Genomic DNA, 24,891 nt, shown 5'->3' on the forward strand with positions numbered 1-24,891 from the left:
GCCAAGATGAAGCTTTCAGAAGGTCATATTTCCTTTATTCTAGAGTCATATTCCTTTATTCTAGAGTGATTAGCCTGTAATCATTATAATTTATTATTATTTATTACCACCCTTCATCCAAAAATCACAAGGCGGTTCACAGCATAAAGATACAAAATGAGAACACAAAATACATAATGAAACAAAAACAAGCCAATACCCCCCGCCACGTTATTACCCTTCACTGTTGTTATAGTAACATGCCGATTTGGACTGCCAGTGCATACATAAGCATAGACAGAAGCAGGAAATCCACCACAGATTCCTCAGGAGGTGCTATTAAGCAGCTCAGGTGGGACTTTGGATTTAGACAGGGTAAACAGCACAGAGGGGAGGCTTTAAACCCCACTACCACCAATGCTTTTGCTCTGATCTAAATTGGAGCTCTCTCCCATGCACATTGCTATAGAGAATTCTCATCACAGATTTCCTGAATACACTCTGGCCCCTCAGAGGTAAAATTTGCCTCAACACCACAGACATTAGCCTGTGGTGTTAAGGTTCTGGCCTGATTTTTGACCTTATTTAAAGTTTTTGGGACACTTTACTGAATATATTCACCTATTCACAACTTTAAGATCACATGGAACCCCTCTGTTAAGTACCGGAAAAATGAACATAGTAGTCCTACAATAGAATTGTTTAAAAAATGGAAATCAACTCTAAGACTTCCATTACCATAGATAGGTCATCTAAGAATAGATTCGCAACAACCATTTGTTGCATGTTGAGGTGAAATTTTGCACTCAGGTCACAAGTTCCATCCACGTTCACCTCGCAGCTGGCATGTTTTGAAGCAGTCCTGGGTCTGCTTCACCCATGCATATTTATCTCCTGAAGACCACTGTATCCCTTTCAGATGTAGTTGGACTCCATCTCCCATCAGCCACACAGCCAATGGCCAGGGATGATGGGAGTGGGGATCCAACGACACCTGGAGGGCCAGGGGTCCCTCGCGGTTGCATCAAGTGCATGAAAAACAGACATCACAAATCAAAGACCGGAGGTAACGTTTTCATCTTATGCCACACACTGCATTTTAATAGAGACCTTTTGCTAGTCACCAAGCGTTGCGAAACCAAGTGATGTGCATCACGCCTTCGCGAATCAACGGGCGCTTTTTGAACCGTGCCGGCAAGGAACGGGGTGGAACGGCTGCTTCCATTTACAGGGGAGGAAACCGCTCGTGTGAATGTGCACGTGACACGTGTTGCTGATCATATCCGGACGGGCATATTAAAATCGCGGTAGTAGTTCACAACAAGGGGCAGCCGGCTGCAGGCAAGCCAGGGGCATCCCGGGACACAGCTAAGGCTCCTTCCGACTTGCCCCCAGCCTACCTCCTTCTGCTCACCTACGAACCCTTCCCTCCCCCCCCCCCCCCAGCGTCCAGAAGAGACCACCGAGAGGCCCTCAGACCTTCGGGCAAGGAAAGCCGCTTTACAAACCTACAACCACCCCACCCACCCCCCGTCTCTCTCTCTTTCTCTGGCTCGCACCCAGCAACCTCAAACGCCGTCCAGCCGCCGCTCCGCTCTTACCACATTGCTGAGAAAATCCGCTTCGTTTAAATCGCCCAGATCCAAGAAGCTGGAGGCTCCTCCGGGGAAGAGGCGCTCCGAAGGGAAGGGCTCTAGGATACTGTCCATGGTAGCGGAGGCGAGCCGAGCCGTCGGAGCCGTCGGGTGTGGGGAGCAGGGAAGCCGCTTCCTTCCCCTCCAGCGCTGCGGGACCTTCCTTTAAGGATCGCCCGGCGGTTCACTCCAGAGCAGCAACCCTGAGCGGCAGATCCCAAGGCGCTGGGCAGAGAAGGGCCATGCCTACGTCTTCCCTCGAGGGGAGCCTGTAATCCATGGGGAGGGAAAGAGGGAAGCAGGGGACGGGGGGGGGCTCCTTTTTCCCGGAGGGGGCGAGCGAGTGGGGAGGGGAAAGACAATGGGGGCTCAGAAGGGTGGGGCTGCTGGGGGCCACTCTGGGAGGGGGGGTGGGAGGGAGAGGAGGAGGAAGATGTGCAGGATCCGGGCTGAGAGAGGGAGCGGGGTGCGCGCGGAGGGAGGGAAGGATCGTGCAAGGGCTGAGGCAGCCTCCTGTGGGGACGGAAGGAGGGGCGCCTTCGCCTCCTCCGGGATCCCTGCCCAGCTGTCACAGCCACACTCCGCGCACCATCCCCAGGCTCAGTCGCCTCTGCCCGGCCTCCCTGGACACGCCCCCTTCCTCCCTCATGAATATTTAACGCCCGGCCGAGACAAGGCAGGAGCCTCCCGAAGCCGCGCCCACTGCCGCCCCTGCCCAATGGGAGCTCGAGGGAGGAGCTTGGGGCCGGTCGCTCAGAGCGAGTATGATTGCAGCGCTCCGCTTCGGGACGCGCGCTACCGTAAGTAGGGTAAGGGACGAGCAGCCGCTTCTGGGCAGCAACAGGCGGGAGAGATCGTCATGGCAGAGTCGACGGTGCGCGCTGACCCTTGGCTAGCGGCTGCTCTCCCTCCGGGGAAGATGCCAGCTTCCAGCGCGCTTTGTAACCGAGTTGACTTTTCCCCTCATCTAGAGCTCCCTTGCTTAGACTGAGTCAGACCGTTTGTCTGCATTGTCTGCTCTGGGGTTGAGCTGGGGACCTCCCCCCGCATCATGCCCGCCCTGCGCGCTCTCTGTCCTTTGCAAAGGGGCCCAAGCAGGACTCTGGGTGTGCAGGAGCTAAAGACCGGGCACGCGCTCAGAATTTACACTGTACTCAGTAAAGTGTTATATATGTCTACCCAGAAGTAAGCCTTCGTGTTTAACGGGGCTTACCCCCAGGAAAGTGGGTACAGAATGGCAGCCTAAGCTTTGGTTTAGAGTTGGCTTGGGACAGGGGAACACGTCTTGTGTGCCTTAAGCAGTTGCATGGCAAGCAGGAATTCAACAGGTTAAGCCTTTCCTACTTGGCAAAAGCTTCACCGTGACTTTCTCCCATGCCCTCCATGGAAGCCCTCACCCCCATGGCAGCCATTTTGTGATTTGTGCCGACAGCACTCTCAGAATTCAAAATGGTCCCAAAAAGGCACAAGGGATGGATCCCATCAAATATCCCGTGGAAACACAATCAGCTATGAAGCAGCCCAGTCATAGCTGCAGTGTTGATTGCACAGCAATTTTGCTGATTTTTGAGATTTTCCTGAGTTTTGCAAACAGCTGTTTGAGGCACACACTTCCCAGCTCTTCCCATTGTCTTCATCCAGAGGCAGACAGTTTCTTCTTTGGGGAACCAAGAAGCCCAGCAAATGGATGTAGGAGATTGTCCCATTGAGACACATGGTTTTTTTATAGGGCAGTCTCTGGGACAGTTTCATGCTTGAAATAGCCAATGTTGCTATTGAGTGATAAGTCTGATTGTATGAAACAGATCACAGATGTTTATCTCTGGTTCCACCATAGCCAGAACTGGTACCCCCATGAGGCAAGGCCAGGCAGCCGACTCAGGCGGTGGAAATTCAAGAGACAGAACCCTGCCTGCCTCATTGCTTCTGTCACTGGTGGAATGCCTCCCTTTTGTTGAATTTCAGAGAGAGGGAGGTGTTTCGGTGCATGGTGTTACCGCCCTTCTTCCATACCCTGTGGAATGCCCCTCTCTTGCTGGATTTTGACCAGTGGGGGGCATTCCACCAGTGGCAGAAGTGGGGGGGGGGGCATATTCTCATTTTGCCTCAGGTGGAAAACAGGATGAGCTGCCCATGGCCAGTGTAATGCATGCCCCAGCTCTCTCCTAAGAGATCAATCTTCCAGAATATTTAGTATATTGGTGACACAGAAAGAAGAAAGTCTTCAATTGAATTACACCATTTCCTGAGGCGTAATATCTCCCATCAATTTCCGCATATCTCAAAGAAAATTGTATTAACTGCTGAATTCACAAAATATTCTTGACTATCATTATTTAAAAAGATGACTCTCAGAAGTCAGATAACTTAATTAAAGAGGGCCAATTTTCAATAAAGAGCTAGCTTATGATACTGCTGTGCGGAAATGGCCTTTTGAAATTATCTACCCTGTTTGTGGTCAGAGAAACTGGGAGGACCATTTCACTGCATTTCTCCAGGGTAAGGAGGAGGAATGGTCCCAGGGTTGTTTTCAGTGTTAAGGCTCACCATTAGCAGAAATGCAGCTTCTTTCTCTTTTCTTTAGTGGGGAGACCTGCCTCTTCAACTGGCAACAGCAGCAAATCCACTGGCAGCCTGAGCACTATTTTTGTGTCTTCCATAATGCCTGAGACCTAGCATCATTCTGGGAGATTGGGGTTGTGGGGTTGGAATGGCAGCTGCCACAAAAGAAATGTTGGAAAAATTCTACAAGGTGGCCTTTTTCTGCAGAGGGGGTTAAGAAAGAAAAATCTCAGCTGTTTTCGCAGAAAAATGTCTTCTGAGAAATTCAGGTACAGTTATGAAAACACATGTGATTTCTTTGTCAAGCCTGCTCTTCTGACCTAGTCTTCTCCCTGATGTTAGTAGTCATCCGGGTATGCTTAGTAGAAGAGATAGAGTAGATATTGATTTAGGAAACCCACATTTTGTAGGTTGAAAGCAAGCAAGGAAATTTGTCTGTTGATTCCCTTTATGCTGCCAGTTACTCTGTCAAGGCAGGTGGGCCTGTTTCCTGTAGTCCATCTAATCACTCTGTAATTAAAGATTCAAGTGCCATTTTAGACTTTCAGGAAGATTACAGGGCTTCATATAAATGGGATTATAGATCCTTGGCCAATCTCATCCTCTTTCAGATAGACATCTAGAAAACCTCTTAGAATAATCTTTTGGGAAAAGCTCAGCTTTCTGTAACACAGTAAAGTAGCCTTGCCTGCTGTAAGGGCTTTCATTTCATTGCAAAGGAGTCAAACAGTGTACAGCATGGACCGCAGTCTAGTAGTTAGCCTATGTGTGACGAAGGCTGAGGCACTGGGCAAGGTCTGTACGTCAGTAGCAGAGCACATACTTTGAATGCTTTGAGCCCCAACGTCTTCAAGAAGGGCTAAGGGAAAAAAACCTGTCTGAAATCCTATAAAGATCTTGCCAGTCAGTAGACCACAGGAGGGGAACCTTTTCTAGGCTGAGGGCCACATTCTGGGGGGCCTCATGCCAGGGTGTTATCCTCAGTCATTCCACATACAAGAAGACTGCATGCTTATTATTGTCTTCCAAATGCCAGTAGAAAAAAAAATCCCTGAGTTGGAGCCGGATTCAACTGCTTTCTATTTCCTGCTTCCTTGTTCGTTCTGTACATTTGCCAGTTATAAAAAACACCTGTTACCATACCCAGGAAGCCCCAAGAGAGCCAAAAGAGCAGTGAAATGAGGCATCGCATGAAAGCTTATGCCATAATAAATTAGTTAGTCTTTAAGGTGACACAAGCCTGCTATCACTAGTAGAGGAACTCTTAAAAGCTAGGGAGTTCACTTAGTTATTTTTGCATTGCAAATTATATATACAGTGGAAGCTCGGGTTAAGAACTTAATTGGTTCTGGAGGTCCATTCTTAACCTGAGGTACCACTTTAGCTAATGGGGCCTCTTGCCACCGCCGCGCAATTTCTGTTCTCATCCTGAAGCAAAGTTCTTAACCCGAGGTACTATTTCTGGGTTAGTGGAGTCTGTAACCTGAAGCGCCTGTAACCCAAGGTACCACTGTTTCAGTTTGCATTTTTAATCTGAACTAATGATTGGATTGTGGTTCAAGTGCAGAGAGCACTCTGTGTGGACTGTGTGTTTTCAGCAGAGGCTTGCATGTGCAAGGGAGAACATGTAAATCCTTTTTTGTTTCTCCGCTGCTCAGGCCTCTAAGCTAGCTTGTGGGGAACAAGAGAGCAAGGAAAGAAAAATATAAATTACAGCTCTGTCTGTAAATGCGTCCCATCAATGCTGTGGCTTAATGAGCAACCTCAGGCTATGCTGGAAACAAAAGGGAAATCACAAGCCGGGAGTCTATGTAAAGTTTCTATCTGTTTTGGTCTTTGATATCACTCCAGATCAGAGCAGCAGAGACCAGCAGAGAAATCCTATCCACCAGCTAGATGGGCATCTCCTCCCTACTATATTCTGTATATGTGCTCAGCCCATGATGGGAGGAGGAAAGTACAAAAATTATGGATTGAAGATGACAGATACACCCCCAGCATGTCTTGAAACCTTACAAGTAGGCACCAATCACCTACCCTACTGGCAACAATGCCCACAATGTTAGCTCACACATGGAAAGTGTCAATGAACTTGGGTCAACATGGATACATCCCTGCATCAACACACATGCAAAATGACACCTCAGCATCTTCAGTCACTCAAGCATCCCTGCAGGCAGGGGCTTTAATTCCCTCACAAGTACAGTTTTAGATTTCAACACACAAAGGGGAAGAAGAAATGGTTCTCTGGGCCGGATGCCTGCAGAGGTAAACACAGCTGTCCTGGGACAAGGGATCAAGACAAGGGTTTCTCACCCAGCAAGGGGAACACTCATATGATTAGCAGCTAAAGGGGAGGGGTCAGGATCAATAATATTGACAGCAGCATCCAGTGGCTCACTCCACAAGGATGTGAAACAGGCAGTGGGAGTTTGAGCCTTACTATGGGTGAATGCCCTCACTTACCTTTGCATGCCTGTGGGGGAATGAATAATGCCATTGGCAAGGAGAGGGTTTTTGTCCACAGTGCAAACTCAACAGCACAGCTCCCTAACTAACCACTCAGCCACAGTGGCAGACAAGATGGGGCATATTTCTTTCAGTCCTGAACCACAAGACCCAGTTGTTACCAGGAGACCCAGCCTTGCAGCTGCTGCCATTTTGGGTATCTCCCCCTCACCTTGACTCCAAAGTCTCCATCGCACCAGGATGGTAGAATAAGCTGAGATTTCGGCACCCATAACAAGCCCTTCAGCAGAGAGACTCAACGAGAAGACCGCACCCTTAAAGGAAAGATAACTGAATTATCATTTTCTTGTTTTAAATGTAAAACTCAGCAGGACTTGCTTCATATTTTCTGTTGGCCATCCCTTCAAATTGTGAGCTTTTCCTTTCGCAGCTGTGTTCATAAGACATCTACTCCCCCACCCATCCCATACAAAAATTTACAGTCTTCAGAAACTAATCCTATACATGTCTATCCAGAAGGAAGTCCCAAGTGAATTCGATGGAACTCACTCTCTGCTAAGTGTGTATAGGAGTGCAGCCTATATGTATTTGTATTTAGTGTGTGCCTTTTTTAAAAGAACTAAAAAACATTTCATAAAGTAATTTTTAACTTTTCTGTGGTCCTTAGGAAGAAAATATACTTTTGAGCCCAGGATTTTCCATGCTTGCTTTGGGCCAGGGAACTGAACTGTAACAAAAATGGAGAAAAGACCCAGAAAGCTTGTGTAAATTGGAACCAAACCAGAGGCATAATTTCTTGTACATATTGGGTCCAAGTTGGAACTCAGCAACAGAAGGTATTTTCAGGTTTCCAGTTAAATTAATGGTCTGGCTTTTTGAAAAATGTTAATATAATTTAAATTTTTTTTAAATTGCCATGATGTTTTAATTCCAAAAGGATGCTACAAAGAAACATACCAGCATGTTGCTAACTACAATCAAAAGCTCCGCCCGCCCCCCCCCCCCGAAAACAACACTCTACGATGAGGAAGGTAGCCAGGCTATGCATAAGATAGTCTTTCCAGCTGCATGCCAGATGTTGGAACTAATAGCCCCACCCCCAAAATCACCAAAAGCTGTGTATCTTTTTAAATAGAATTTTTGGTGCTTCTTAATGTAGCCTGTTGTTAGATTCTAGCATGAGTTGTATGATTCAGCAAAGTTGCCTTGCTCATGCAAGGACCTTTGCTTGTGCAACAGAACTTCCCCTCCCTCTCTTTCCCCAAAATCTGTTCTAGGGGTCCCCTAACCCTCCAAGGGTTAGGGCAGCACAAGGGGGGCAGCACAAGGCATGCAGGGAGAAGAGAGGAATGGAGATGTTCCATTGCGCTACTGGAAGTCCTTTGTTGGATACAAGCCATTCTTTCTATGATCTCAGTTGCCCTTATTCAGCATCTGATTCCCTCTTCCAAATATTACACAGTTCTATCATGTCTCTTTTTTTAAAAGACCATATAGTGATGGAGAATTAGTATCTCCACACTCCCAGAGGGAACAGGTAGGATTTTCAACCTGGCCTTTGCACGGAAGGAAGTGCTGATGAAGACTGGAATGGCAGAACTTTCATATGTCACCAATGAAAGGGTGATGAGATTATTTGGGGGAAACTCATGTGCTTTCAATGTGTGGTGTTTATCCAACCTACAACTCTCTTCATCCTCCTAAACATTGTTTATGACAGCTGGCACTGATGGGGAGTCTGACAACAACTGGAGGGTCACAGACTGCCCATTCCTGCCACAAAACTCCCACATCACCATTTTAAGCCAATAAATCTATAGTGATCTTCCCCAAGGAATCCTGGTGCTGAAATGATGTGATGGAGAAGAAGAAGAGAAGAGTTTGGATTTGATATCCCGCCTTTCACTCCCTTTAAGGAGTCTCAAAGTGGCTAACATTCTCCTTTCCCTTCCTCCCCCACAACAAACCCTCTGTGGGGTGAGTGAGGCTGAGAGACTTCAGAGAAGTGTGACTGGCTCAAGGTCACCCAGCAGCTGCATGTGGAGGAGCAGACACACGAACCCGGTTCCCCAGATTACGAGACTACCGCTCTTAACCACTACACCATACTCCAGTCCTTGACAAAGAACTTTTCTATGGAGGGAAATGATGGCATCTACACAGGCTAAACTTTGCACATGAACAGAGAAGTTGTGTGCTGTTCTAAGCAGTTTGTATTTTTTCATAGCTGTCCTTAGATGGCCTGATAAAAATATCTCTATCAGCTCTTCAGAGAGTAAATTTGTAAAAAGAGGTTGAACGCCTCCACAGCATAAATAAAAAGCAGCAAACCAGTCATGTTTCATCCTCCTCCTCCCAGTTCAAATAACATTGTTTTAGTCCCTGGCAGCCTCACCCCATGGTAGGTAATTACAGACTTTAACTTGGGGAAAACAGAGACGAAGTGGAGGAAACCCTCATTAGAAAATCATCTTTCAAACAGAAACCCCCAAATGTAATGTCTGCGGCAGCATGCCAGAGCCGCCACAACTCATCAGAACAAAGCTTATGCTTACTCTGTGATAAGTGGGTGAAGTGTTAAAGAGAGATTTCATAGGATCACTTTGTTAAAGTTGTTCTGGGGAGGGGAGGGCTTTGGGAGAATTACAGTGCTTTCAATAATAAAGAATGCTCTCTCTTTTTCCTTTTTCATCCTCACTTACTCTTCCTATATGGGCAGACCACTCCTATACACACATTATGCACCACCACCTCAGAACTAAAAGGGAGGGGTGCACCCAGACCCCCTTTCTATGCTAGGGGTGAAGAAACTGTGGTCCTCCAGATACTGTACTCCAGCTCCCACCATCCATGTCTGTTGGCCATGCTGACTGGAGCTGATGGGAAGTGAGGCCTGCACCATCCCAAGGGCCACTGGATCCCCACCCACCCCTGTTCTATGCAACTGTGCTTCCAACCTGTGGATCTGCCACTATAATGTTTAGTTTAGCTCTGTGAAAGCTTCAGGCTATGATTCTCAGGATTTTGATTTCTGCTGCCACATCTGAAGCAGTCGAAGAAACCTCCAAATTGCGCCTCACAAAGAGCGTTGTTCACTCCAAATGCATTGGGCCTAATGAACTCTCCATCTCTAATGTTCTTTATTTATTTATTCACCTCTGATGTTCTTCAGAAGCTTTAGCTTATGGGTTTTTTCTTCTGTTTTTTCATCGTTCCTCTCCCCCACCCCCAATCCACACAAACTGGTGTCTTCCTCCTTACATTTGGGGGAGCCCGAATGACACGGGCTCAATTTCTGCCTTTAGAACATCTGCTTAGGGGTAACAGGGGTAGGACGGTTTAATCAGATTTTCATCTCTGTGTAGTGCACTGGCTGAATTTTAATCTTCTTTTCTCACTTCACAGAAGGGAGCCGAGAAAAAGGGTTTTTTTTACCTTCTGGCCTTGCCATTCAGATATGTTGACATTTCCATTTGGTCTTTCCTCTGATGCAGAGTTTTGACGTCAGGTGGGCTGGTTAATAGCTTGAAGTGTATATGAGTCACTCAGCAGTGGGGTGTGCAATGAGATTTGTAGCATGGCCTTTCCTCTTTCGTATTGCTTGTTAGGGCTGTGTGTGTGGTTTTTTTTTTATTAAAAAAAATAGCATGAAACCTGATTCACAACTTGAGAGGAGGTGCAGCTCAGTTCAGGCTCTAATAGGCATCTCCATGGCAACTGGTTTTACAGGCATACTTGAAATGTCACTATTACAGCAAGCCCTCATCATTGTCCCTTTCGGTCGGCTTTGGCAAGCATCTGTTCCCTCTAGAAATCCATCTAGCCAATCAGGTCGCAGGACTCGCTTGGCTCAACCAAAACCCATTGCTATGCACTGGAGTTCAAGCTATGTTTTCTAAATCAAAGCAAATTGAGGTAGTTTCATACTGGATCAGGCTTTTGTTTGTGTGTTTGTAAGGAGCAGTTATAAAGTGCCACTGTGGGGTTGGTGCTAGGTGCCTTACATAAAACCGTAGCAAATGCTGTTTTGAGGTAGCAAGTTGATCATGTTGAATTAGCTTGCTGCGTTGTTGCTAGGCGCAAGTGGAAGTTTTTACATGGTTCCCATGTAAGAATGCATGCTAAGCATTGTGGTTACGTCAGGACTGGATTACTGCAATGCACACTATGTGAGGCTTCCCCAACGCTTGTTCCAGAAGCTGCAATTAGTGAAGAATTCTGCAGCATGATTGCTGGCAGGAGTGAGGCATTGTCAGCATATAACACCTGTTCTTGGAAATCTACACTGGTTTCCAGTTTTCTACCAGGCGTAGCAAGGTATTACTATTAGTAAATAAAGCCCTTAACAATTTAGGACTAGTTTATCTGTGAGATTGCATTGCCCCATATTGACTGCTTAGCTCTGTGGAACTGGCACTGTTACATGTGCTACAGAATACCTGTTCTGCAATAATATCTGTTCTGCATTTGTAAGAAATCAATCTTTTCCCCCCTTTTAAAAATATTTTATTTTTCAGGTTTTAAAAATTGTTTTACAGACACACAAATTAATTTCATTTTCCAATAAAAAATGCATAATTTGACTTCCTTTCCCCTCCTGTGGTTTCTTATGTTTTAATTTTCATTACTGCATCTGTCACTTAATTCCATTTATTAATTGTTCCCTATGTTTTCCTTAATAAATATATTCAGCTGCTTGTTTTACATTAAACCTGCTAATGAACTTAGTTGTTTACAATATTTTTCAAGTAATCCACAAATCTTTCCCATCCTTCGTTAAAAAGAAATCAGTCTTTTAGCATGGCAGCACCTACAGTTTGGAACGCCTTGCCTTTTGACATCTGGCTTAAAAGAATGAAGCAAGGTTAAGCGTATGATAGCTCAAACCTTGAACACTTGCTGACAGCAGTTCATGTAAAATATCCTATATTATTTTGAGGGGGAGGGACACTGTAAGGAAGCTTCATACTTGCAGATGTGGCCCTAAAGCCAGCACTTCTGAAGGACATGTGCCTATGGAGGGTGTGGCCAAAGTGAAACATTGGCACAGCCAAAGTCAGTGTGTGTCAATCACACACACGGTCAGAGACACTGTGCAGATCAGCGGAGGATCAGAGAGAACATTTTGCGCGTGCTGGGGTGGACAGAGTGGATTAAACCTACGGGAAAGGAAGAAAAGGTTTACCCTGTTCTCAATTTCTCCCAAGTGAATAATAGTAGTTATTGATACCAGGTCTTCACAAAGCAAAGCTATCGTAAGGAATAAAACATTATGACCTTTTTTTTATTTTTTTGAGGTCAGAAACATGACAGTACCCTGGAGGCCCTTTTCAAAGATTCATGGCAGCAGAGAATAGCTGCTGGGAGAGAGCGTGTTAGCAATCTCTGCAGCTTATGACTTGCCTACTTTAAACAAACTTTTAACAGCCAGGAGATGTTCCAGCTGAAGCGCTTGGTTGGAAATTCCATCCATCAGAGCAATTTTTCTCCTCCAGGCATGTACAGTTGATGTGGCAGCTTTGAACCTTGTCACGATGTTCCCCTCTGTTTTCCCCTCCCCAAGTGTGTTAAGTGATTGATACATGTGGATTTGTGGACCCTATGCCTGGTTTGCACAGATCAGTGGTCCTGATATGAGAGCTATGTAGCTTAGCTTTTTAGAAAGACCACCTCATAATTTCAGAACCTCGGTTAAAGAGTGTGTTGATCAGGACTGAGGAGTGGCAGAAAGATAACTGTACATGTTTATATTCTACTCCTAAGCAGAGAAAGGAATGTCTTAGCTATCTCAGAATGCAATGCCCCAGAAAGGCAAGGAATGCTAAATTGGATATATATCAGTGCAGCAAGTTAATGATTGCACAGATAATATTTATTATTAACGTATGTTTATATTTTTATTATATTTTTATTTTTTAACTATTTATTAAAGCAATTTATATACTTCTTAACTACAATAGTCTCTAAGCAATTTACAGAGATACAGTAGGGGGGAAAAAGAGGCAAAACTATAAAACCAGTTGCTGGAAACCACAGGAAGAGAGACTACTCTTGCGCTCACATTCTGCTTCCCACAGGCAACAGGTTGGCCACTGTGAGAACAAGATGCAAGTGGCCTGATCCAACAGGCTCTTCTTAAAATGCCTGCTGGAACAAAATCCAGTCCTACACTGAATAATTATAACACCAGTAGTCTTACCACTGCCTTTGAAGTGCTGCATGGAATCAATGCAGCTGCACTTTTGGGAATAAGTCCCATTGGATTCAATAGGACTTATTTCTGAGTAGGCATGGTTCACTTTGCACTGTACATGTATACAACTGTCTTGCTCATGAGCTTCCCTGTTTGGCCCTCCATGGAAAGGAGTATGCTGGACTATGTGGAACTTGGTTTTGATCCAGAAGAGCTCTGCCTATATTCATATGGCAAACGAATGTACAGTGGTACCTCGGGCTAAGTACTTAATTCTTTCCGGAGGTCCGTACTTAACCTGAAACTGTTCTGAACCTGAAGCACCACTTTAGCTAATGGGGCCTCCTGCTGCCGCCACGCCGCCGGAGCACGATTTCTGTTCTCATCCTGAAGCAAAGTTCTTAATCTGCAGCACTATTTCTGGGTTAGCGGAGTCGGTAACCTGAAGCGTATGTAACCCGAGGTACCACTGTACTTAGCCAAGTGTAATCCCTGATCAGACTTGCATCTTTATTTTGCGAAGAGCTCCCCAAACAGTTATTGTGGTTTTGGGTTTTTTATATTTCTAGTAAGAAATAAAATAAATATGAAAATCCCAAGGTCTGGAGATGAAAAGCGGTTGCAAAAGGCCGAAAGAGTTGACCCGCAATGACTGTAACCTAAATTGCTCACTTGTGGTTTAGGGTTCTGAATGACTTTTTAAGGAGGGTTTCAAAAGGGAGTGGGAGGCCAAATGCCCCTCCTGATGAACCAGTGGCATTGGCTTTGGCTTTGGGAAGGGTTGACCCAGGGATGCCACAAAGGGAGGAAATTAAAACCTGTCTCCTCCTAGATTATTCAAAATTGAAGGCCGCAGAGCAAAGGCCCTTGTAACAAATGCTGGCGTGAGACTGAAAATAATTTCCTTTCATGTGCAAAATAGTGTTTAGATAAGGAGAAATACCAAAATGAATGAAAGCCTGGAGATGGAACGGGTAGAAGGAAGAATACACACACACACACACACACACACACACACACACACACACACACACCCTAAATGCACAACCGTTTCTGCTTTTTCTTAAAAAAAAAAAAAACCATTTCAAAGGAAAACCTGTTACTTTGGATCTGGAAACAAAGCACAGCGAATAAATGGTTGCATCGAGACTTACTTCTGCATTTTTTTATCTCAGAGATGTTTCTCGGAGATCTCCATCCTGCCTAATCCTGCACTGTGATCCTGATCCACATCCTGATCCACATCTATCCTGCATACAGTAAATAAACCAACAATGACACACCAGCCTGCAGAAACAGAAAGGCTACTCGTTCCCAGCTTTAACGTGGTTTTATTTATTTATTTCATTTATAGTCCATACTTTCAGAAGATCAGAACATCTTACATCAACCCTGACCACTGTGGAGTGGATGAGAATTATGGTCAAATATCCATGTTGGTTATCCCTGCTCTATCCACTACACCACACTGCTTCTCTTTAGGTTCTTGGTCTGTTAGGCTTTCACAGTAGTGGTAGCAAAGAATCATAAGGCTTTTGTGAAATATACGTAGCTCAGTAGTGCATGAGATGTATTTTAAGTTCATAGTATTTGTTTGTTTATAAAAACATTTATATAGCACCAATTCATACAATATAACATGGCAGTATATACAATAAAATAGAAAACACACACACACACACAAACCAGGCCTGTAGCTCAGGGGCAGAGACCAGGGTTCAAATCCTCCAACTCAACCATGAAACTCACTAGGTGACCTTAGACCCATAACTATCTCTTAGGTTGTTGTGAGGATGCACTGTGGAGAGGACAAAAACTATGCACCCCACCTTGAAATAATTTGAGAAAGGATGTGTGTGTGTACACACTCACCTAGAATATTTGTATTAAAGGTAAAGGTAAAGGTACCCCTGCCCGTACGGGCCAGTTGTGTCCGACTCTAGGGTTGTGCGCTCATCTCACTTAAGAGGCCGGGAGCCAGCGCTGTCCGGAGACACTTCCGGGTCACGTGGCCAGCGTGATGAAGCTGCTCTGGCGACCCGGCACCAGCGCAGCACACGGAAACGCCGTTTACCTTCCCGCTATAAAGCGGTACCTATTTATCTACTTGCACTTTCGAACTGCTAGGTGGGCAGGAACTGGGACCGAAGGACGGGAGCTCACCCCGCCGCGGGAATTCGAACCGCCGACCATACGATCGGCAAGCCCTAGGCACTGAGGTTTTGCCCACAGTGCCACCCGCGTCTTAATATTTGTATTACTACTGTACTATTACTGGTAACTTTCATTTCACCTCCTAGAAAATTCTGATTAATTGTAATGGCAACTCAGTGTCGTGTATAATATTATTATTACAATTTATTAGCTGCCTTTCACCCTAAGGTTACAACAATTTAAACACAACAGGGATATTAAAATGCAGCATCAAACTGTATCAGAAACGGATTGAAACAACTTAAAGAATTTTTTAAAAAGGCAGGAAATGTCTAGTGGGGGAATGAAGGTAAGTGAGGTCAGACCACAGAATAAATGGAGGCCAACAGAAACGTTTCCCTGAGTGCTAGCTTAGTTAGTTCCCTGAGTGTTGTGCAGGAGGCTCACATGGTGCTGGTAGTGAGATTTAAGGATCTGATAAGCTGCCCTGCGATATTCCTTGTCTTGGGTTGATTTTCCCTTGTCCTTCCATGTCGTCTGCTATCCTCCCTTGTTTTAATGGTTGCCTGGGGATAATTTCTGCCTTGGATCATACAAGCCCAATGCTGCAATTACTTTCTGACCTCAAAGGCGAGTGTTTCCAAATTACACTTCTTCATAAAAAGCCACTGTCTAGTGGTGTGTGTGTGCAGGCACGCTTATTTTTATATACCTAAACAGTTAAATAGTGGGTGTGGATGAAGAGAGCCGAAATGGAGGAAGTTGTGGGGGGGGGTGTTGAGGGGGGAAGGCCGGTTACCATGTGGACATAACAGAAAGGAGGGAGAGGAGCAGAAAGGACCTTTCCCCCAAGATGGCCCAAGCTTAGGGCTGGAAGAAGTGGAAGAAGTACTTCATTGTTGTCACCACAGCATTTGCCAAGCTGGTATCCCCCCCCCCCCCCGATATTTTGGATAGCTGATCTGACTGGGCCTGATGGGAGTTGTAAACCAAAGCATCTGAAAGGTACCAAGCTGGCAGGTTTTTATTTATTTATTTATTTATTTATTGCATTTATTTTATTTTATTAATTTATTCTCTCCAAGGAGCTCAAGGTGGGGTATATGGTCCTCTGCTTCCCATTTTAGCCTCACAACAACCCACTGAGGTAGGGTTAGGCCAAGAGACAATGACCGGTCTGAGGTCACCCAGTGAGCAGCATGGCTGAGTGGAAATTTGAACCCTTGTCTCCCAGGTGGTAGTCCAACACTCTAACAGTTACAACACACTGACTCTCGGTGCTAGGAATAGCAGTGGATTCTTTCCAGCTCATATCCCATTTATGCTTGCTATAATCTTGTGAGGTAGGTCATGCTGCTCCTGGGCCCGTTGTTCTTCAGCATCTTTATGGATGAAGGTATTGAGAGGATGCTCGTCAAATTTGCGGATGACACCAAATGGGGAGGAGTAGCCAATGCCGCTGAAGACAGACTCAAGATTCAATCTGACCTTAAGTTGGAGAACAGGGCCCAAATTAACAGAATGAATTTCACTGGGGACACATGAGCAGGAGACGGCTGTTGCACTTCTTGTATCCTGCATGTGGGCTTCTCTTGGACATCTGGGTGATCACGGTAGGAACAGAATGCTAGAGAAGATGGGTCTTTCAGTTGATCCAGCATAGCTCTCCCTATGTTCTTAAGGACTTAACACACTGGATATAATGATTTCTGCCAAATTTCAGGTAACTTTACCTTCTCGTTTACTCTTTTAAGTCTCCAGTATCATTCCCCCTCTTTCTGATATACAAATGTGAGTGCCATTGCTTAAAATGCCAAAATGGCACTACCCCACCCAAGAGGGAGATGTTATTATTGCCAGGGTTGGGGAACCCCAAGCTTTGCAAAAGGACAAATTCAGTGACTGGTGGATTTTGGGGGGGAGAGATAGAAAACTGTAGTAAAGAAGGAGGAACAGAATGGAGTGGCTGAAATGGTGAGGACATTGCACACTGTGTTGCAGGTTCCATTTGTGACAATAGATTTTGCTGTGTTGTCTGCCTAGTATAGCGTGTTAATCACAAACTGGTGCTCTCTCTTCCATTTCAGAATGAGCTGCATTCTAATCCAAGGTGAACTGAATCCGATCTATAGCTTATGGGGTTCCTTAGAATGCTGGAAGAGGGGGCAAGCATTGCGTACATCCTTCTTTTCACACATGCGCCCACACATACTCACCGAGGGAAAGGGGCTGCTTTGTCAACCTTGATCTATACAAACACTTCCCTATTCCACACAGGGATTAATTCAAGGCAAGGCAGGGGGTGGTGGTTCTATCCTTGACATATTGAGCAGATCCAGTTTTCTGCAATAACCATAAAAGGAGGCAGGGGACATAATGTGATCTCTTGGCGTAGGAGAATTTGTGGCTTCCCTAGATTCAATTGAACAATCCTTTTCCACCTACCAGCATCTGCTGGGTATCAGTATCCAAGACAGAAGCCAGAGGTACAGCCCTAGTAAATTCCAATTCAGGTTTTTTAATTAATTCTGAGCGTTTTCTTTCCTTTTGGGGTCCTGGGGTCAATCAGCCATCTACAGCCTGGGGGGGAGAAACGTATTAAAATTCAAATAGCACAAAAAGGGGCTTCCAAAAATCCCCCTGATCTCTCCCCTCCTCCCGCTATATATCTCCTCCATGCACATCTGGATAAAAGCTTGCACTCCAAGAGCAACAGAAAGCATTAGCTTTGGGCACCAAGCCCCCAGAGCAGGGCTGTGCTCCCAAAAAGCATTTCACATGCTTGCATCATATGGCCGCTATGGAAGGAAGAGCTTCTGGGCCATCCAAAGATGGTGTCCTGGCAACTGCTTCTGCCCCGTAGTGTTGTTGACTCAGGAAGTAATGGAAGGTGTGCTGTTTTATTCTACTTGTTTATTGCCATCATTTGCTTGCGTTGTGCCAGATAGACCTTCCTCTGCCTTTCAGATGCTGATGCTGCAGGCAAGGCTGAACCAGTCAGCCAAATCTGGATCCGGCCATTCAGCTGCATTGCTGGCAAGAGCCCTCACTCACAGGGTGGGGGCCCAGACACACGGATGAAATGCACACCCTCCACAAACCTAGAAGATATCAGTGGAATATTTCTTAGGGATCTTCCCCCTCCCCCTCCCTTGGTAGGAGGCTAATAAATCCCCCCTGGATGTGAGATGACATTTATTCTAAGAAAATTGTTGGAAAAATGAATGCGTGTGATTGGCTTCAGCTCGCAGACTGCGCTGGCACACAATAGAAAGCCCTGAAGAGGATGTTTATTGACAATGAATTCCTTGATTGAGCAAGTAATCAACCCCTTTTACAGTGCTTGTAAAATGCTATTTTATGGTAATTTACTTGCTGGAGTGTCATTTATGGGGTAGGCAATCCACAAAGAATGCAGCCAGGGTTGCGAGACACCCATTCACCATCTAAGAAAAGGTGTAGACAGAAGTTTGGGGAACAGATCAGGAGAAGCAAGAGGGGCAGATGAGCTGATCCCCTGCCATTTTAGATTCCATGTTTCCCCAATACCATGTGTCAGAGAGGGCCCCAGCAGCCTCAGATATGGAGAGAAGGGGGCTGACAACACCCAGAGACCTTCATCTCCACCCCTGGCCCCACAGCTATGACTTGAATGGGCTCAGCTGTCTTGTCCTTCCCTTTAAAGAGATCACCACACACCACTCAGGCCTGTAGAGAGCCTTCAGCCACTTGTGTGGATCTGAGACTTCTGGAGCAACAGACAGTGTTCCTGTTGCCATGGCAATATTGCAAGTTCCTTCCAGGTCTTTTGCCCATCTCATTTTGCTCTCTTACCCTTCAACAGATGCTTTTGTGGGGTGAGGTGGGGCTGGCACAGGATTGCTAAGGGACCCCCTTGTTCCTGCTGCTCACGGTCTTCCATCCTTGAAAATACCTTCTGGCCTCCCCAGGCACATCCTGTGCCAGAACACAGGAGCCTTGGATTTAATTAGATGCTATCAATAATTGGGGTAGGAATGGAAGGATTGTCCATTTCAGTTCTCTCAGTTCTCATTTTTCCAACCTTACAATCACTTATCCACATTTCCGCAGCAATTTGCATTTTAAAAAAAAATCCTAATAAAGATTCTTCAGCATTTTAGTGCAACTTTCTCCTAATAAGCACATTTTTGTCTGCAGTTTTGACTCATGTACATATTTTTGCAAGCAATTTCTCCTAATACAATGCATTTTTGTACAATAGTTTTAGTAGTATATTTATTTTTATACACATTGTCTCCTAATGTATGCATTTATTGCATTATCCAACGTTTGGTTGGAGAATTGCATTGCAAAAATTGGATAAGCGCACATTTTGAAGGATGGCTATCATATTGTTCTGGAAAAGTGTGGAATTGATAGATTTGGCTTTCAATGTGGACTAAATCAAATGTCTCTTGCATCTTTAAATGAGTCTTGAAATGGGTGTCTCTGAACGTTATTATTGTTCTTTAATGTTTGAGGTTTTATTACGTTGCCCGAAGTGGCTGGGGCAACCCAGTCAGACCAGCTTATTATTATTATTACTATTATTATTACTATTAACATTAGTAAAGGATAGCTCACAAATTGCCATAGACTAACCCCTCATAGTGGTAATTTGTCACCTATCCCTTTCCCCATAGAGGGAAATGGAATCAACTTAGACACACACTTACAATCACTCCCCTTCCCCTTTGGCCTAAATCCAACAGAAGGGTAACTCTTCAACAGGGACGCGGACTTATAAAAAATATTGGGGGGGCCCGGGAAAGCTCATGAATAATAAATAAGCTCATGAATATGCAAATAAAGTGGCGCCGCCTCCTCGTGAGCGAATAGGGGAGAGCGTGCTGCGCCTATTAATCAGCTCCAAAGGAAATTGGGTGGAGCTTTTGCTCGGGAGGGAGGGCAGGAGGCATGCAGCCCGCCCCTCCCTGTGCATTTTGGGCTGGGGGAGGGGCGGCGATGGCGCTCTGCTGGAGGGGCGCCGGAGATTATTGGGGGGGCGGAGCCCCCCCAAACGAATTTTTGAGGGGGCTCGGGCCCCCTCAAGCCCCATGGAGTCGGCGCCTATGCTCTTCAATCCTGTAAGTGCTTACTTGAGAGCAATTCCCACTGACATCACAGCCACACCATACATTTAAAGCATTATTATACCACTTCAAACAGTTATGACTTACCACAAGGAATTCTGGGAGGTGCTGTTTTGTTAAGAGTGCTTGGAATTGCACCTCTCTGATGGGTAAAGCACTTTTTTGAGGGGATGGGGAACCAAAGGTGGTATAAATGTACTGTAAACGTATGGTGTGGTTATAACCGAAACTCAGTGCATCTTACTTCTGAGTAGGCATGCCTTATAAGTGTAGCTATGCCCATTTATTTCAACAGACATAGGCACACATTCCTTTCTGCCTTGCACCTCTGTAGACACAGATTTGTCTGATTTCTTCATCTGCTTTTACTCTAATCCCAGCCTTGCCTCCCTCTGCCCTGTGAAGCAGACACAGCGCCTACCCGAGGAAGTTTCACAAGGAATGGGAAACACATGTGAAAGAAGGAAGGCTGTTCTGTTCCCAGTCGTGTCTGTCCCTTCGTAGATGCTTTCCCCTTAGTGTTCATAGAAGATGGAGGTGATGAGGCACAGGGCTCTGCTTCTCCTCAAGCGTGCATGCATCTGTGGTGTCTGCATGCACAGGAGCCTATGTATGCTGGTTTATATACATAATACATGATACATGTCCATATGGATGTGTGTGAGAGGAAAGGTGTATGAATGTTCTTGGGAAACTTAAAATTTACACTGTGCTTCTCCCCAGAAAAGGTTATTTGACTTTAAGGGATTCCTTCTCTGACGATTGGACTAGTTGGTGGTGACACATACTTTTCAGCATGCATCACCATCATAAATGCTAAGATTGATGGTTCTTCTTAGGTTTGCTTGCAGGGAATACCAGGGTATGTTGCGGCCAGCTGACCCACAATGCTACGTTGCCTGCCATTTTTCTCTGAGCAGGTGGTGGTTTTATGTTTACAAAATGCAGCTGTGACGCCTGCATTTTGCAATCTATATCAGAAGACCTGCGAGGGAGATGAGTGGTTTCTCAATGCTCCCCCCCCCCTGTTATTTTTTTTCATTCAAAATCTCCACCCAACTGCATTTTTTTTCCTGGGGTGGGGGACCGTGAGGGGGGTAGGATTCAGAAAGCCCTGCATCAGGTCTCCCAGGGCAGATGGTGATGATGATTGCAATTTGTATACCACCCTTCATCATATATGGTCAATCTGCTGTTTACGCCCTGCAGGACTGTCAGCTTTTAAAAATTGATACAAACCATGGAAAAATACTCTATGCTTTTCTCTATGAGAAGAGAGTAGGAAAAATACTCTATGCTTTTCTCTATGAGAAGAGAGTAGGAAAAATACTCTATGCTTTTCTCTATGAGAAGAGAGTAGCCACTATGCTCTGAGTACGGAGAATTTTAAAGGAACTTGGCATTGAGAACTGTATCAGTTTACCCTGTTTAGATAGAAGTGCACTTAGTTAATTGCAGGGAAAACATTGGGGATCTGATGTGCAGCTTATTAGCCTAATGGTTAATCCAGCCCTGGAACGGACATTTCCTTTCATGGTGAGGATAATGTGTGGATCTGAGAAGTGTACCAAGGGAATCTTAAGAAATGGGATACACTGGATACTGAAACTAGACCCACACATATAACAGGCCTAGGGCTTCTTCAGTAACTGATTTATTTTTAGCTAGTTTGCAACATCTGATTTCATCTATCAAACTTGTGAAGATATAGAAGCCACAGAAGTGTTTAAAATAACATGCCTTGAGGCAACATCTGTCATCTCCGAAATTAGGAGGCGGAGTGAGGCTTAGGCTATGTGAAGTTCACTTCACTTCTTGGGCTGCCTTTGAGTACAGAGTGGTACCCCAGCCGTCCCCCCCGGGCACTTCTGCGCAGAGATTTTCACAGTTTAGACTCCAGGAAGAAAAGAGTCAGGAACATTTAGTAATCCTTTTCAGCCTTAATTAGATTTCCTTTACATAAAAGCACTCTTGCAAGGGAAATTCAGAGTTCACTTATACTTTGTTTTCTAGCTCTCTATTTATGATAAGGGGGAGGAGATTTCTGACTTTTCATTCCTTACCTTGTCTCCATATTTCTTTTTAAAAGGGAGGGTGCAGTAGAAATTTCCAGTCGATAGTCTTTCTACCAAAGGTGATAAAATAAGACGTACTGCCTTAGACCAAGTAATAGTGTTAGACGGTCTGTTCTAGTATTCTTTACTCTGACTGGTAGCAACCCACTTAGGGCTTGGGTGCAGGCCTACCCTGGCCTTGCGCCCTGAAATCTTTTTAACTCGAAATATCAGGGAGATGCAGAGCAGATGCTGTCTGGTTCTATCTTCCAAACAACCACAGCCCAACACCAAAAACAAATGATTTGTGATCCTAATTCTATGTTGGATTGTGGACACTGTCTTTCAGAGTTAATACTCTATATATCAGGGGTGGGGAGCCTTTGGCTCTCCAGATGTTGTTCAACTTCAACTCCCATCAGCCCCAGCCAGCATGGCCAAACAGTCAAGGATAATGGGAGCTGAAGTCCAACAACATCTCAAGGCCATCCTTGCTCAGTGTTATAGGTACATTACAGAATCCCAAGAGAGAAAGAGATTCCAACAGCACAGTGTAAACTACAAGACTTGAGTGTGGGCTCAGAACATGTAAAATTTCCGGCATTTTCTAAATGCAAGTGATGTTGTTGTAAGCTCGCGCTAGGAACTTCAATAAGCTGCACATACAATCTCTTGTATGTGTACCATATCACCATGGAGAAGCACTAGTAACATTGTCAATGTCTGTGCATTGCTTTACAGTTTCACACTTTTGATTTATGTGTGTTAAACCCTAGCACCATCTCACTTGCAGCCACTGACTGACCATGTGTGTGTGTGTGTGTGTGTGTGAGAGAGAGAGAGAGAGAGAGAGAGAGAGAGAGAGAGAGAGAGATGTCAGTTGATTTCCTGATACTCAGTGGAAAGAAATTATGAGGGCTTTTTTGCTCAGTGCAGAAGTATAGAAAAGCTGCCCTCTGCTGGCTGGACAAAGCACATATCCCTTTGTTCTTGATGGGCTGCTTCATATGAAGTTATCCTTTTATTAAACAAAAAACAAAAAACCTATTTGCATTGTCAGTTGTGAAGTGTGACACAAATACTTATTTTTCACAGGTACAAAAAGCCAGAATGCTGGTGTTAACAGGACATCGGGACCTATTTTTCTGACACAGAGGTTATTTCCATGGAGAAAACACAGCATGTGTGAAGCAGCCTTTATAGATGGTAGATTCTGCACAAGTGATAAATTTTAGGCTGGAGATCAGTGACTAAGGCCATCTGTTTTTACTATGCATTATTGTAAGTGCATAATGTAGAGTGAATGTTCTCAAGTCACAACTGCCCAAAGATAAGCCCGTAATGCAAGATATTTTAGTAAACAGAAGGAATGAAGAACCTCCTACATTATCATGCCAATGAAAAAAACATGAGGATTTCCCACAGGCACCAGTGCAGGGTTAGCAAATGTGGAGACTTCCTCATGTTGACAGAGTACAAGCCCATCAGAAGTCCCGAAAACATCCAGAGGGCACCATGTTGGCTATCCCAGCAGTTGTGGATGAACCTTAAGTAAGATTTGAACACGTTAACCGTGTAGAACAAGTTGGAGAGCAACTGTTACAGCAAGTTTCCTGTGAAAATTGGGCTATGATACAATGGACCACTTGGAGAGACCTGGGACCATCTGACTGCCTCCTCATTGCATTTGTTATTCACTTGATCCTCATGGAAAAGAACTTGGGCAGCTTGCAACACCACAGCAGCAGGTAAGCTTAGCCGAGAACAGGTGACAAAGAGATGGCACTTCAGAACAGCAGCAGCAAAGATGACCTATTTACCTATAGATAGCCTCGCTTTGCATCAGTGGAGAACTGGAAATAGAGCTGGGAATAAAGCATAGCGTTTGCAAAAAGCACAGCCTTGGTTGTGTGCTTTTACAACTTTTTTTAACTTTCAGTGCCTGAACCTTGCAGGAACCTCACATTTTTCTGGCTCAGCTTGAACTTCTTCAACTCTACGTTTCTTGGCTTGTATCCCAAGATTCTTCAAGCCCCAGAAATGGAGACACTCAACAAAGTTTTAAATACAGAGGTGGGGGGGGGGATGAGAAGAGATGGGGGAAAAGCTTCTTGATCCATACTACCAGTACATACTACCAGTCATGTGCATTATTATTTTTTTTGTTTAAAGCAGCTTTTAAACAAAAGTTCTGAAGTCTCTTGAGAGAAGAGCAGATACTCATAAATGACACTTGTTTCTTCCTAGTTTCATATTTCAGGATCTGGAAGTAGCATGAATTTAATTTTCAGTGAAAAGAATAGAGGGAGATAGAGCCCCCCCCCCCAATTTATGCTGTTGCCATGGCTCATTTAATGGAAGCAGCTAAGTGAAGAGGGCCCAGACCTCCAACCTGAAGGGCTCTCCAACAGAGGCAATTATTTTTCTGCCTCCTGAGTGCGAAACAAGAATAGGAAACCTGTGGCCCTGTTGCTGGACTGCAACTCACATCACCCCTGCTCATCGGCTGTACTGGCTGGGACTGCTGGGAACGAGTCAGAGAACATCTGGAGGGCCACAGGTTCCTGTTAAAAACGCACCGTTTCAGATAACCCACCACGACTGTATTGAGGGGGAAACGAGATTCCGCATTGGCCTTTGGTCGGTTCCCCCTCCTTCCATCCGTGTATCATCCATCCTTCTCCATAGCGATAGGAAAGAAACAGACCTGCTCTGCTGCAGGCACCTTCACT

The 24,891-nt window shown here is 45.1% G+C and overlaps 1 protein-coding gene and 4 long non-coding RNA genes across 6 annotated transcripts in view; 2 read left to right on the forward strand and 3 right to left on the reverse strand.

Moving 5' to 3' along the window:
• CREB3L1 (cAMP responsive element binding protein 3 like 1) overlaps positions 1–2,222 on the reverse strand; it is a 90,026-nt gene extending 87,804 nt beyond the window's left edge. Inside the window, exon 1 of the mRNA XM_081835393.1 lies at positions 1,581–2,222. Coding sequence (XP_081691519.1) covers positions 1,581–1,688 — 108 coding nt within the window. The 5' untranslated portion in view covers positions 1,689–2,222. The remainder of the gene's footprint in view (positions 1–1,580) is intronic.
• Positions 2,223–2,354: 132 nt separating this feature from the next.
• LOC309349341 lies at positions 2,355–7,934 on the forward strand. 2 transcript variants are annotated; one of them, XR_014159859.1, is made up of 3 exons: positions 2,355–2,413; positions 7,312–7,480; positions 7,582–7,934. It is a non-coding gene; the product is annotated as an uncharacterized lncRNA (long non-coding RNA). The 2 variants fall into 2 exon arrangements; XR_014159860.1 differs by lacking the exon at positions 2,355–2,413 and adding an exon at positions 2,430–2,487.
• Positions 7,935–16,354: 8,420 nt separating this feature from the next.
• Positions 16,355–19,179, reverse strand: LOC309349335. Its single transcript, XR_014159856.1, has 3 exons — positions 17,437–19,179; positions 17,208–17,334; positions 16,355–16,479 (listed from the first exon to the last, which is right to left on the reverse strand). It is a non-coding gene; the product is annotated as an uncharacterized lncRNA (long non-coding RNA).
• Positions 16,478–24,053, forward strand: LOC309349353. Its single transcript, XR_014159868.1, has 2 exons — positions 16,478–16,714; positions 23,255–24,053. It is a non-coding gene; the product is annotated as an uncharacterized lncRNA (long non-coding RNA).
• On the reverse strand, positions 23,193–24,231 carry LOC309349361. Its single transcript, XR_014159875.1, has 2 exons — positions 23,858–24,231; positions 23,193–23,825 (listed from the first exon to the last, which is right to left on the reverse strand). It is a non-coding gene; the product is annotated as an uncharacterized lncRNA (long non-coding RNA).
• Between the last annotated feature and the right edge of the window lie 660 nt (positions 24,232–24,891).

This window comes from Podarcis erhardii (genome assembly GCF_964252035.2).
Source record: "Podarcis erhardii genome assembly, chromosome: 1".
NCBI classification, from domain to species: domain Eukaryota; kingdom Metazoa; phylum Chordata; class Lepidosauria; order Squamata; family Lacertidae; genus Podarcis; species Podarcis erhardii.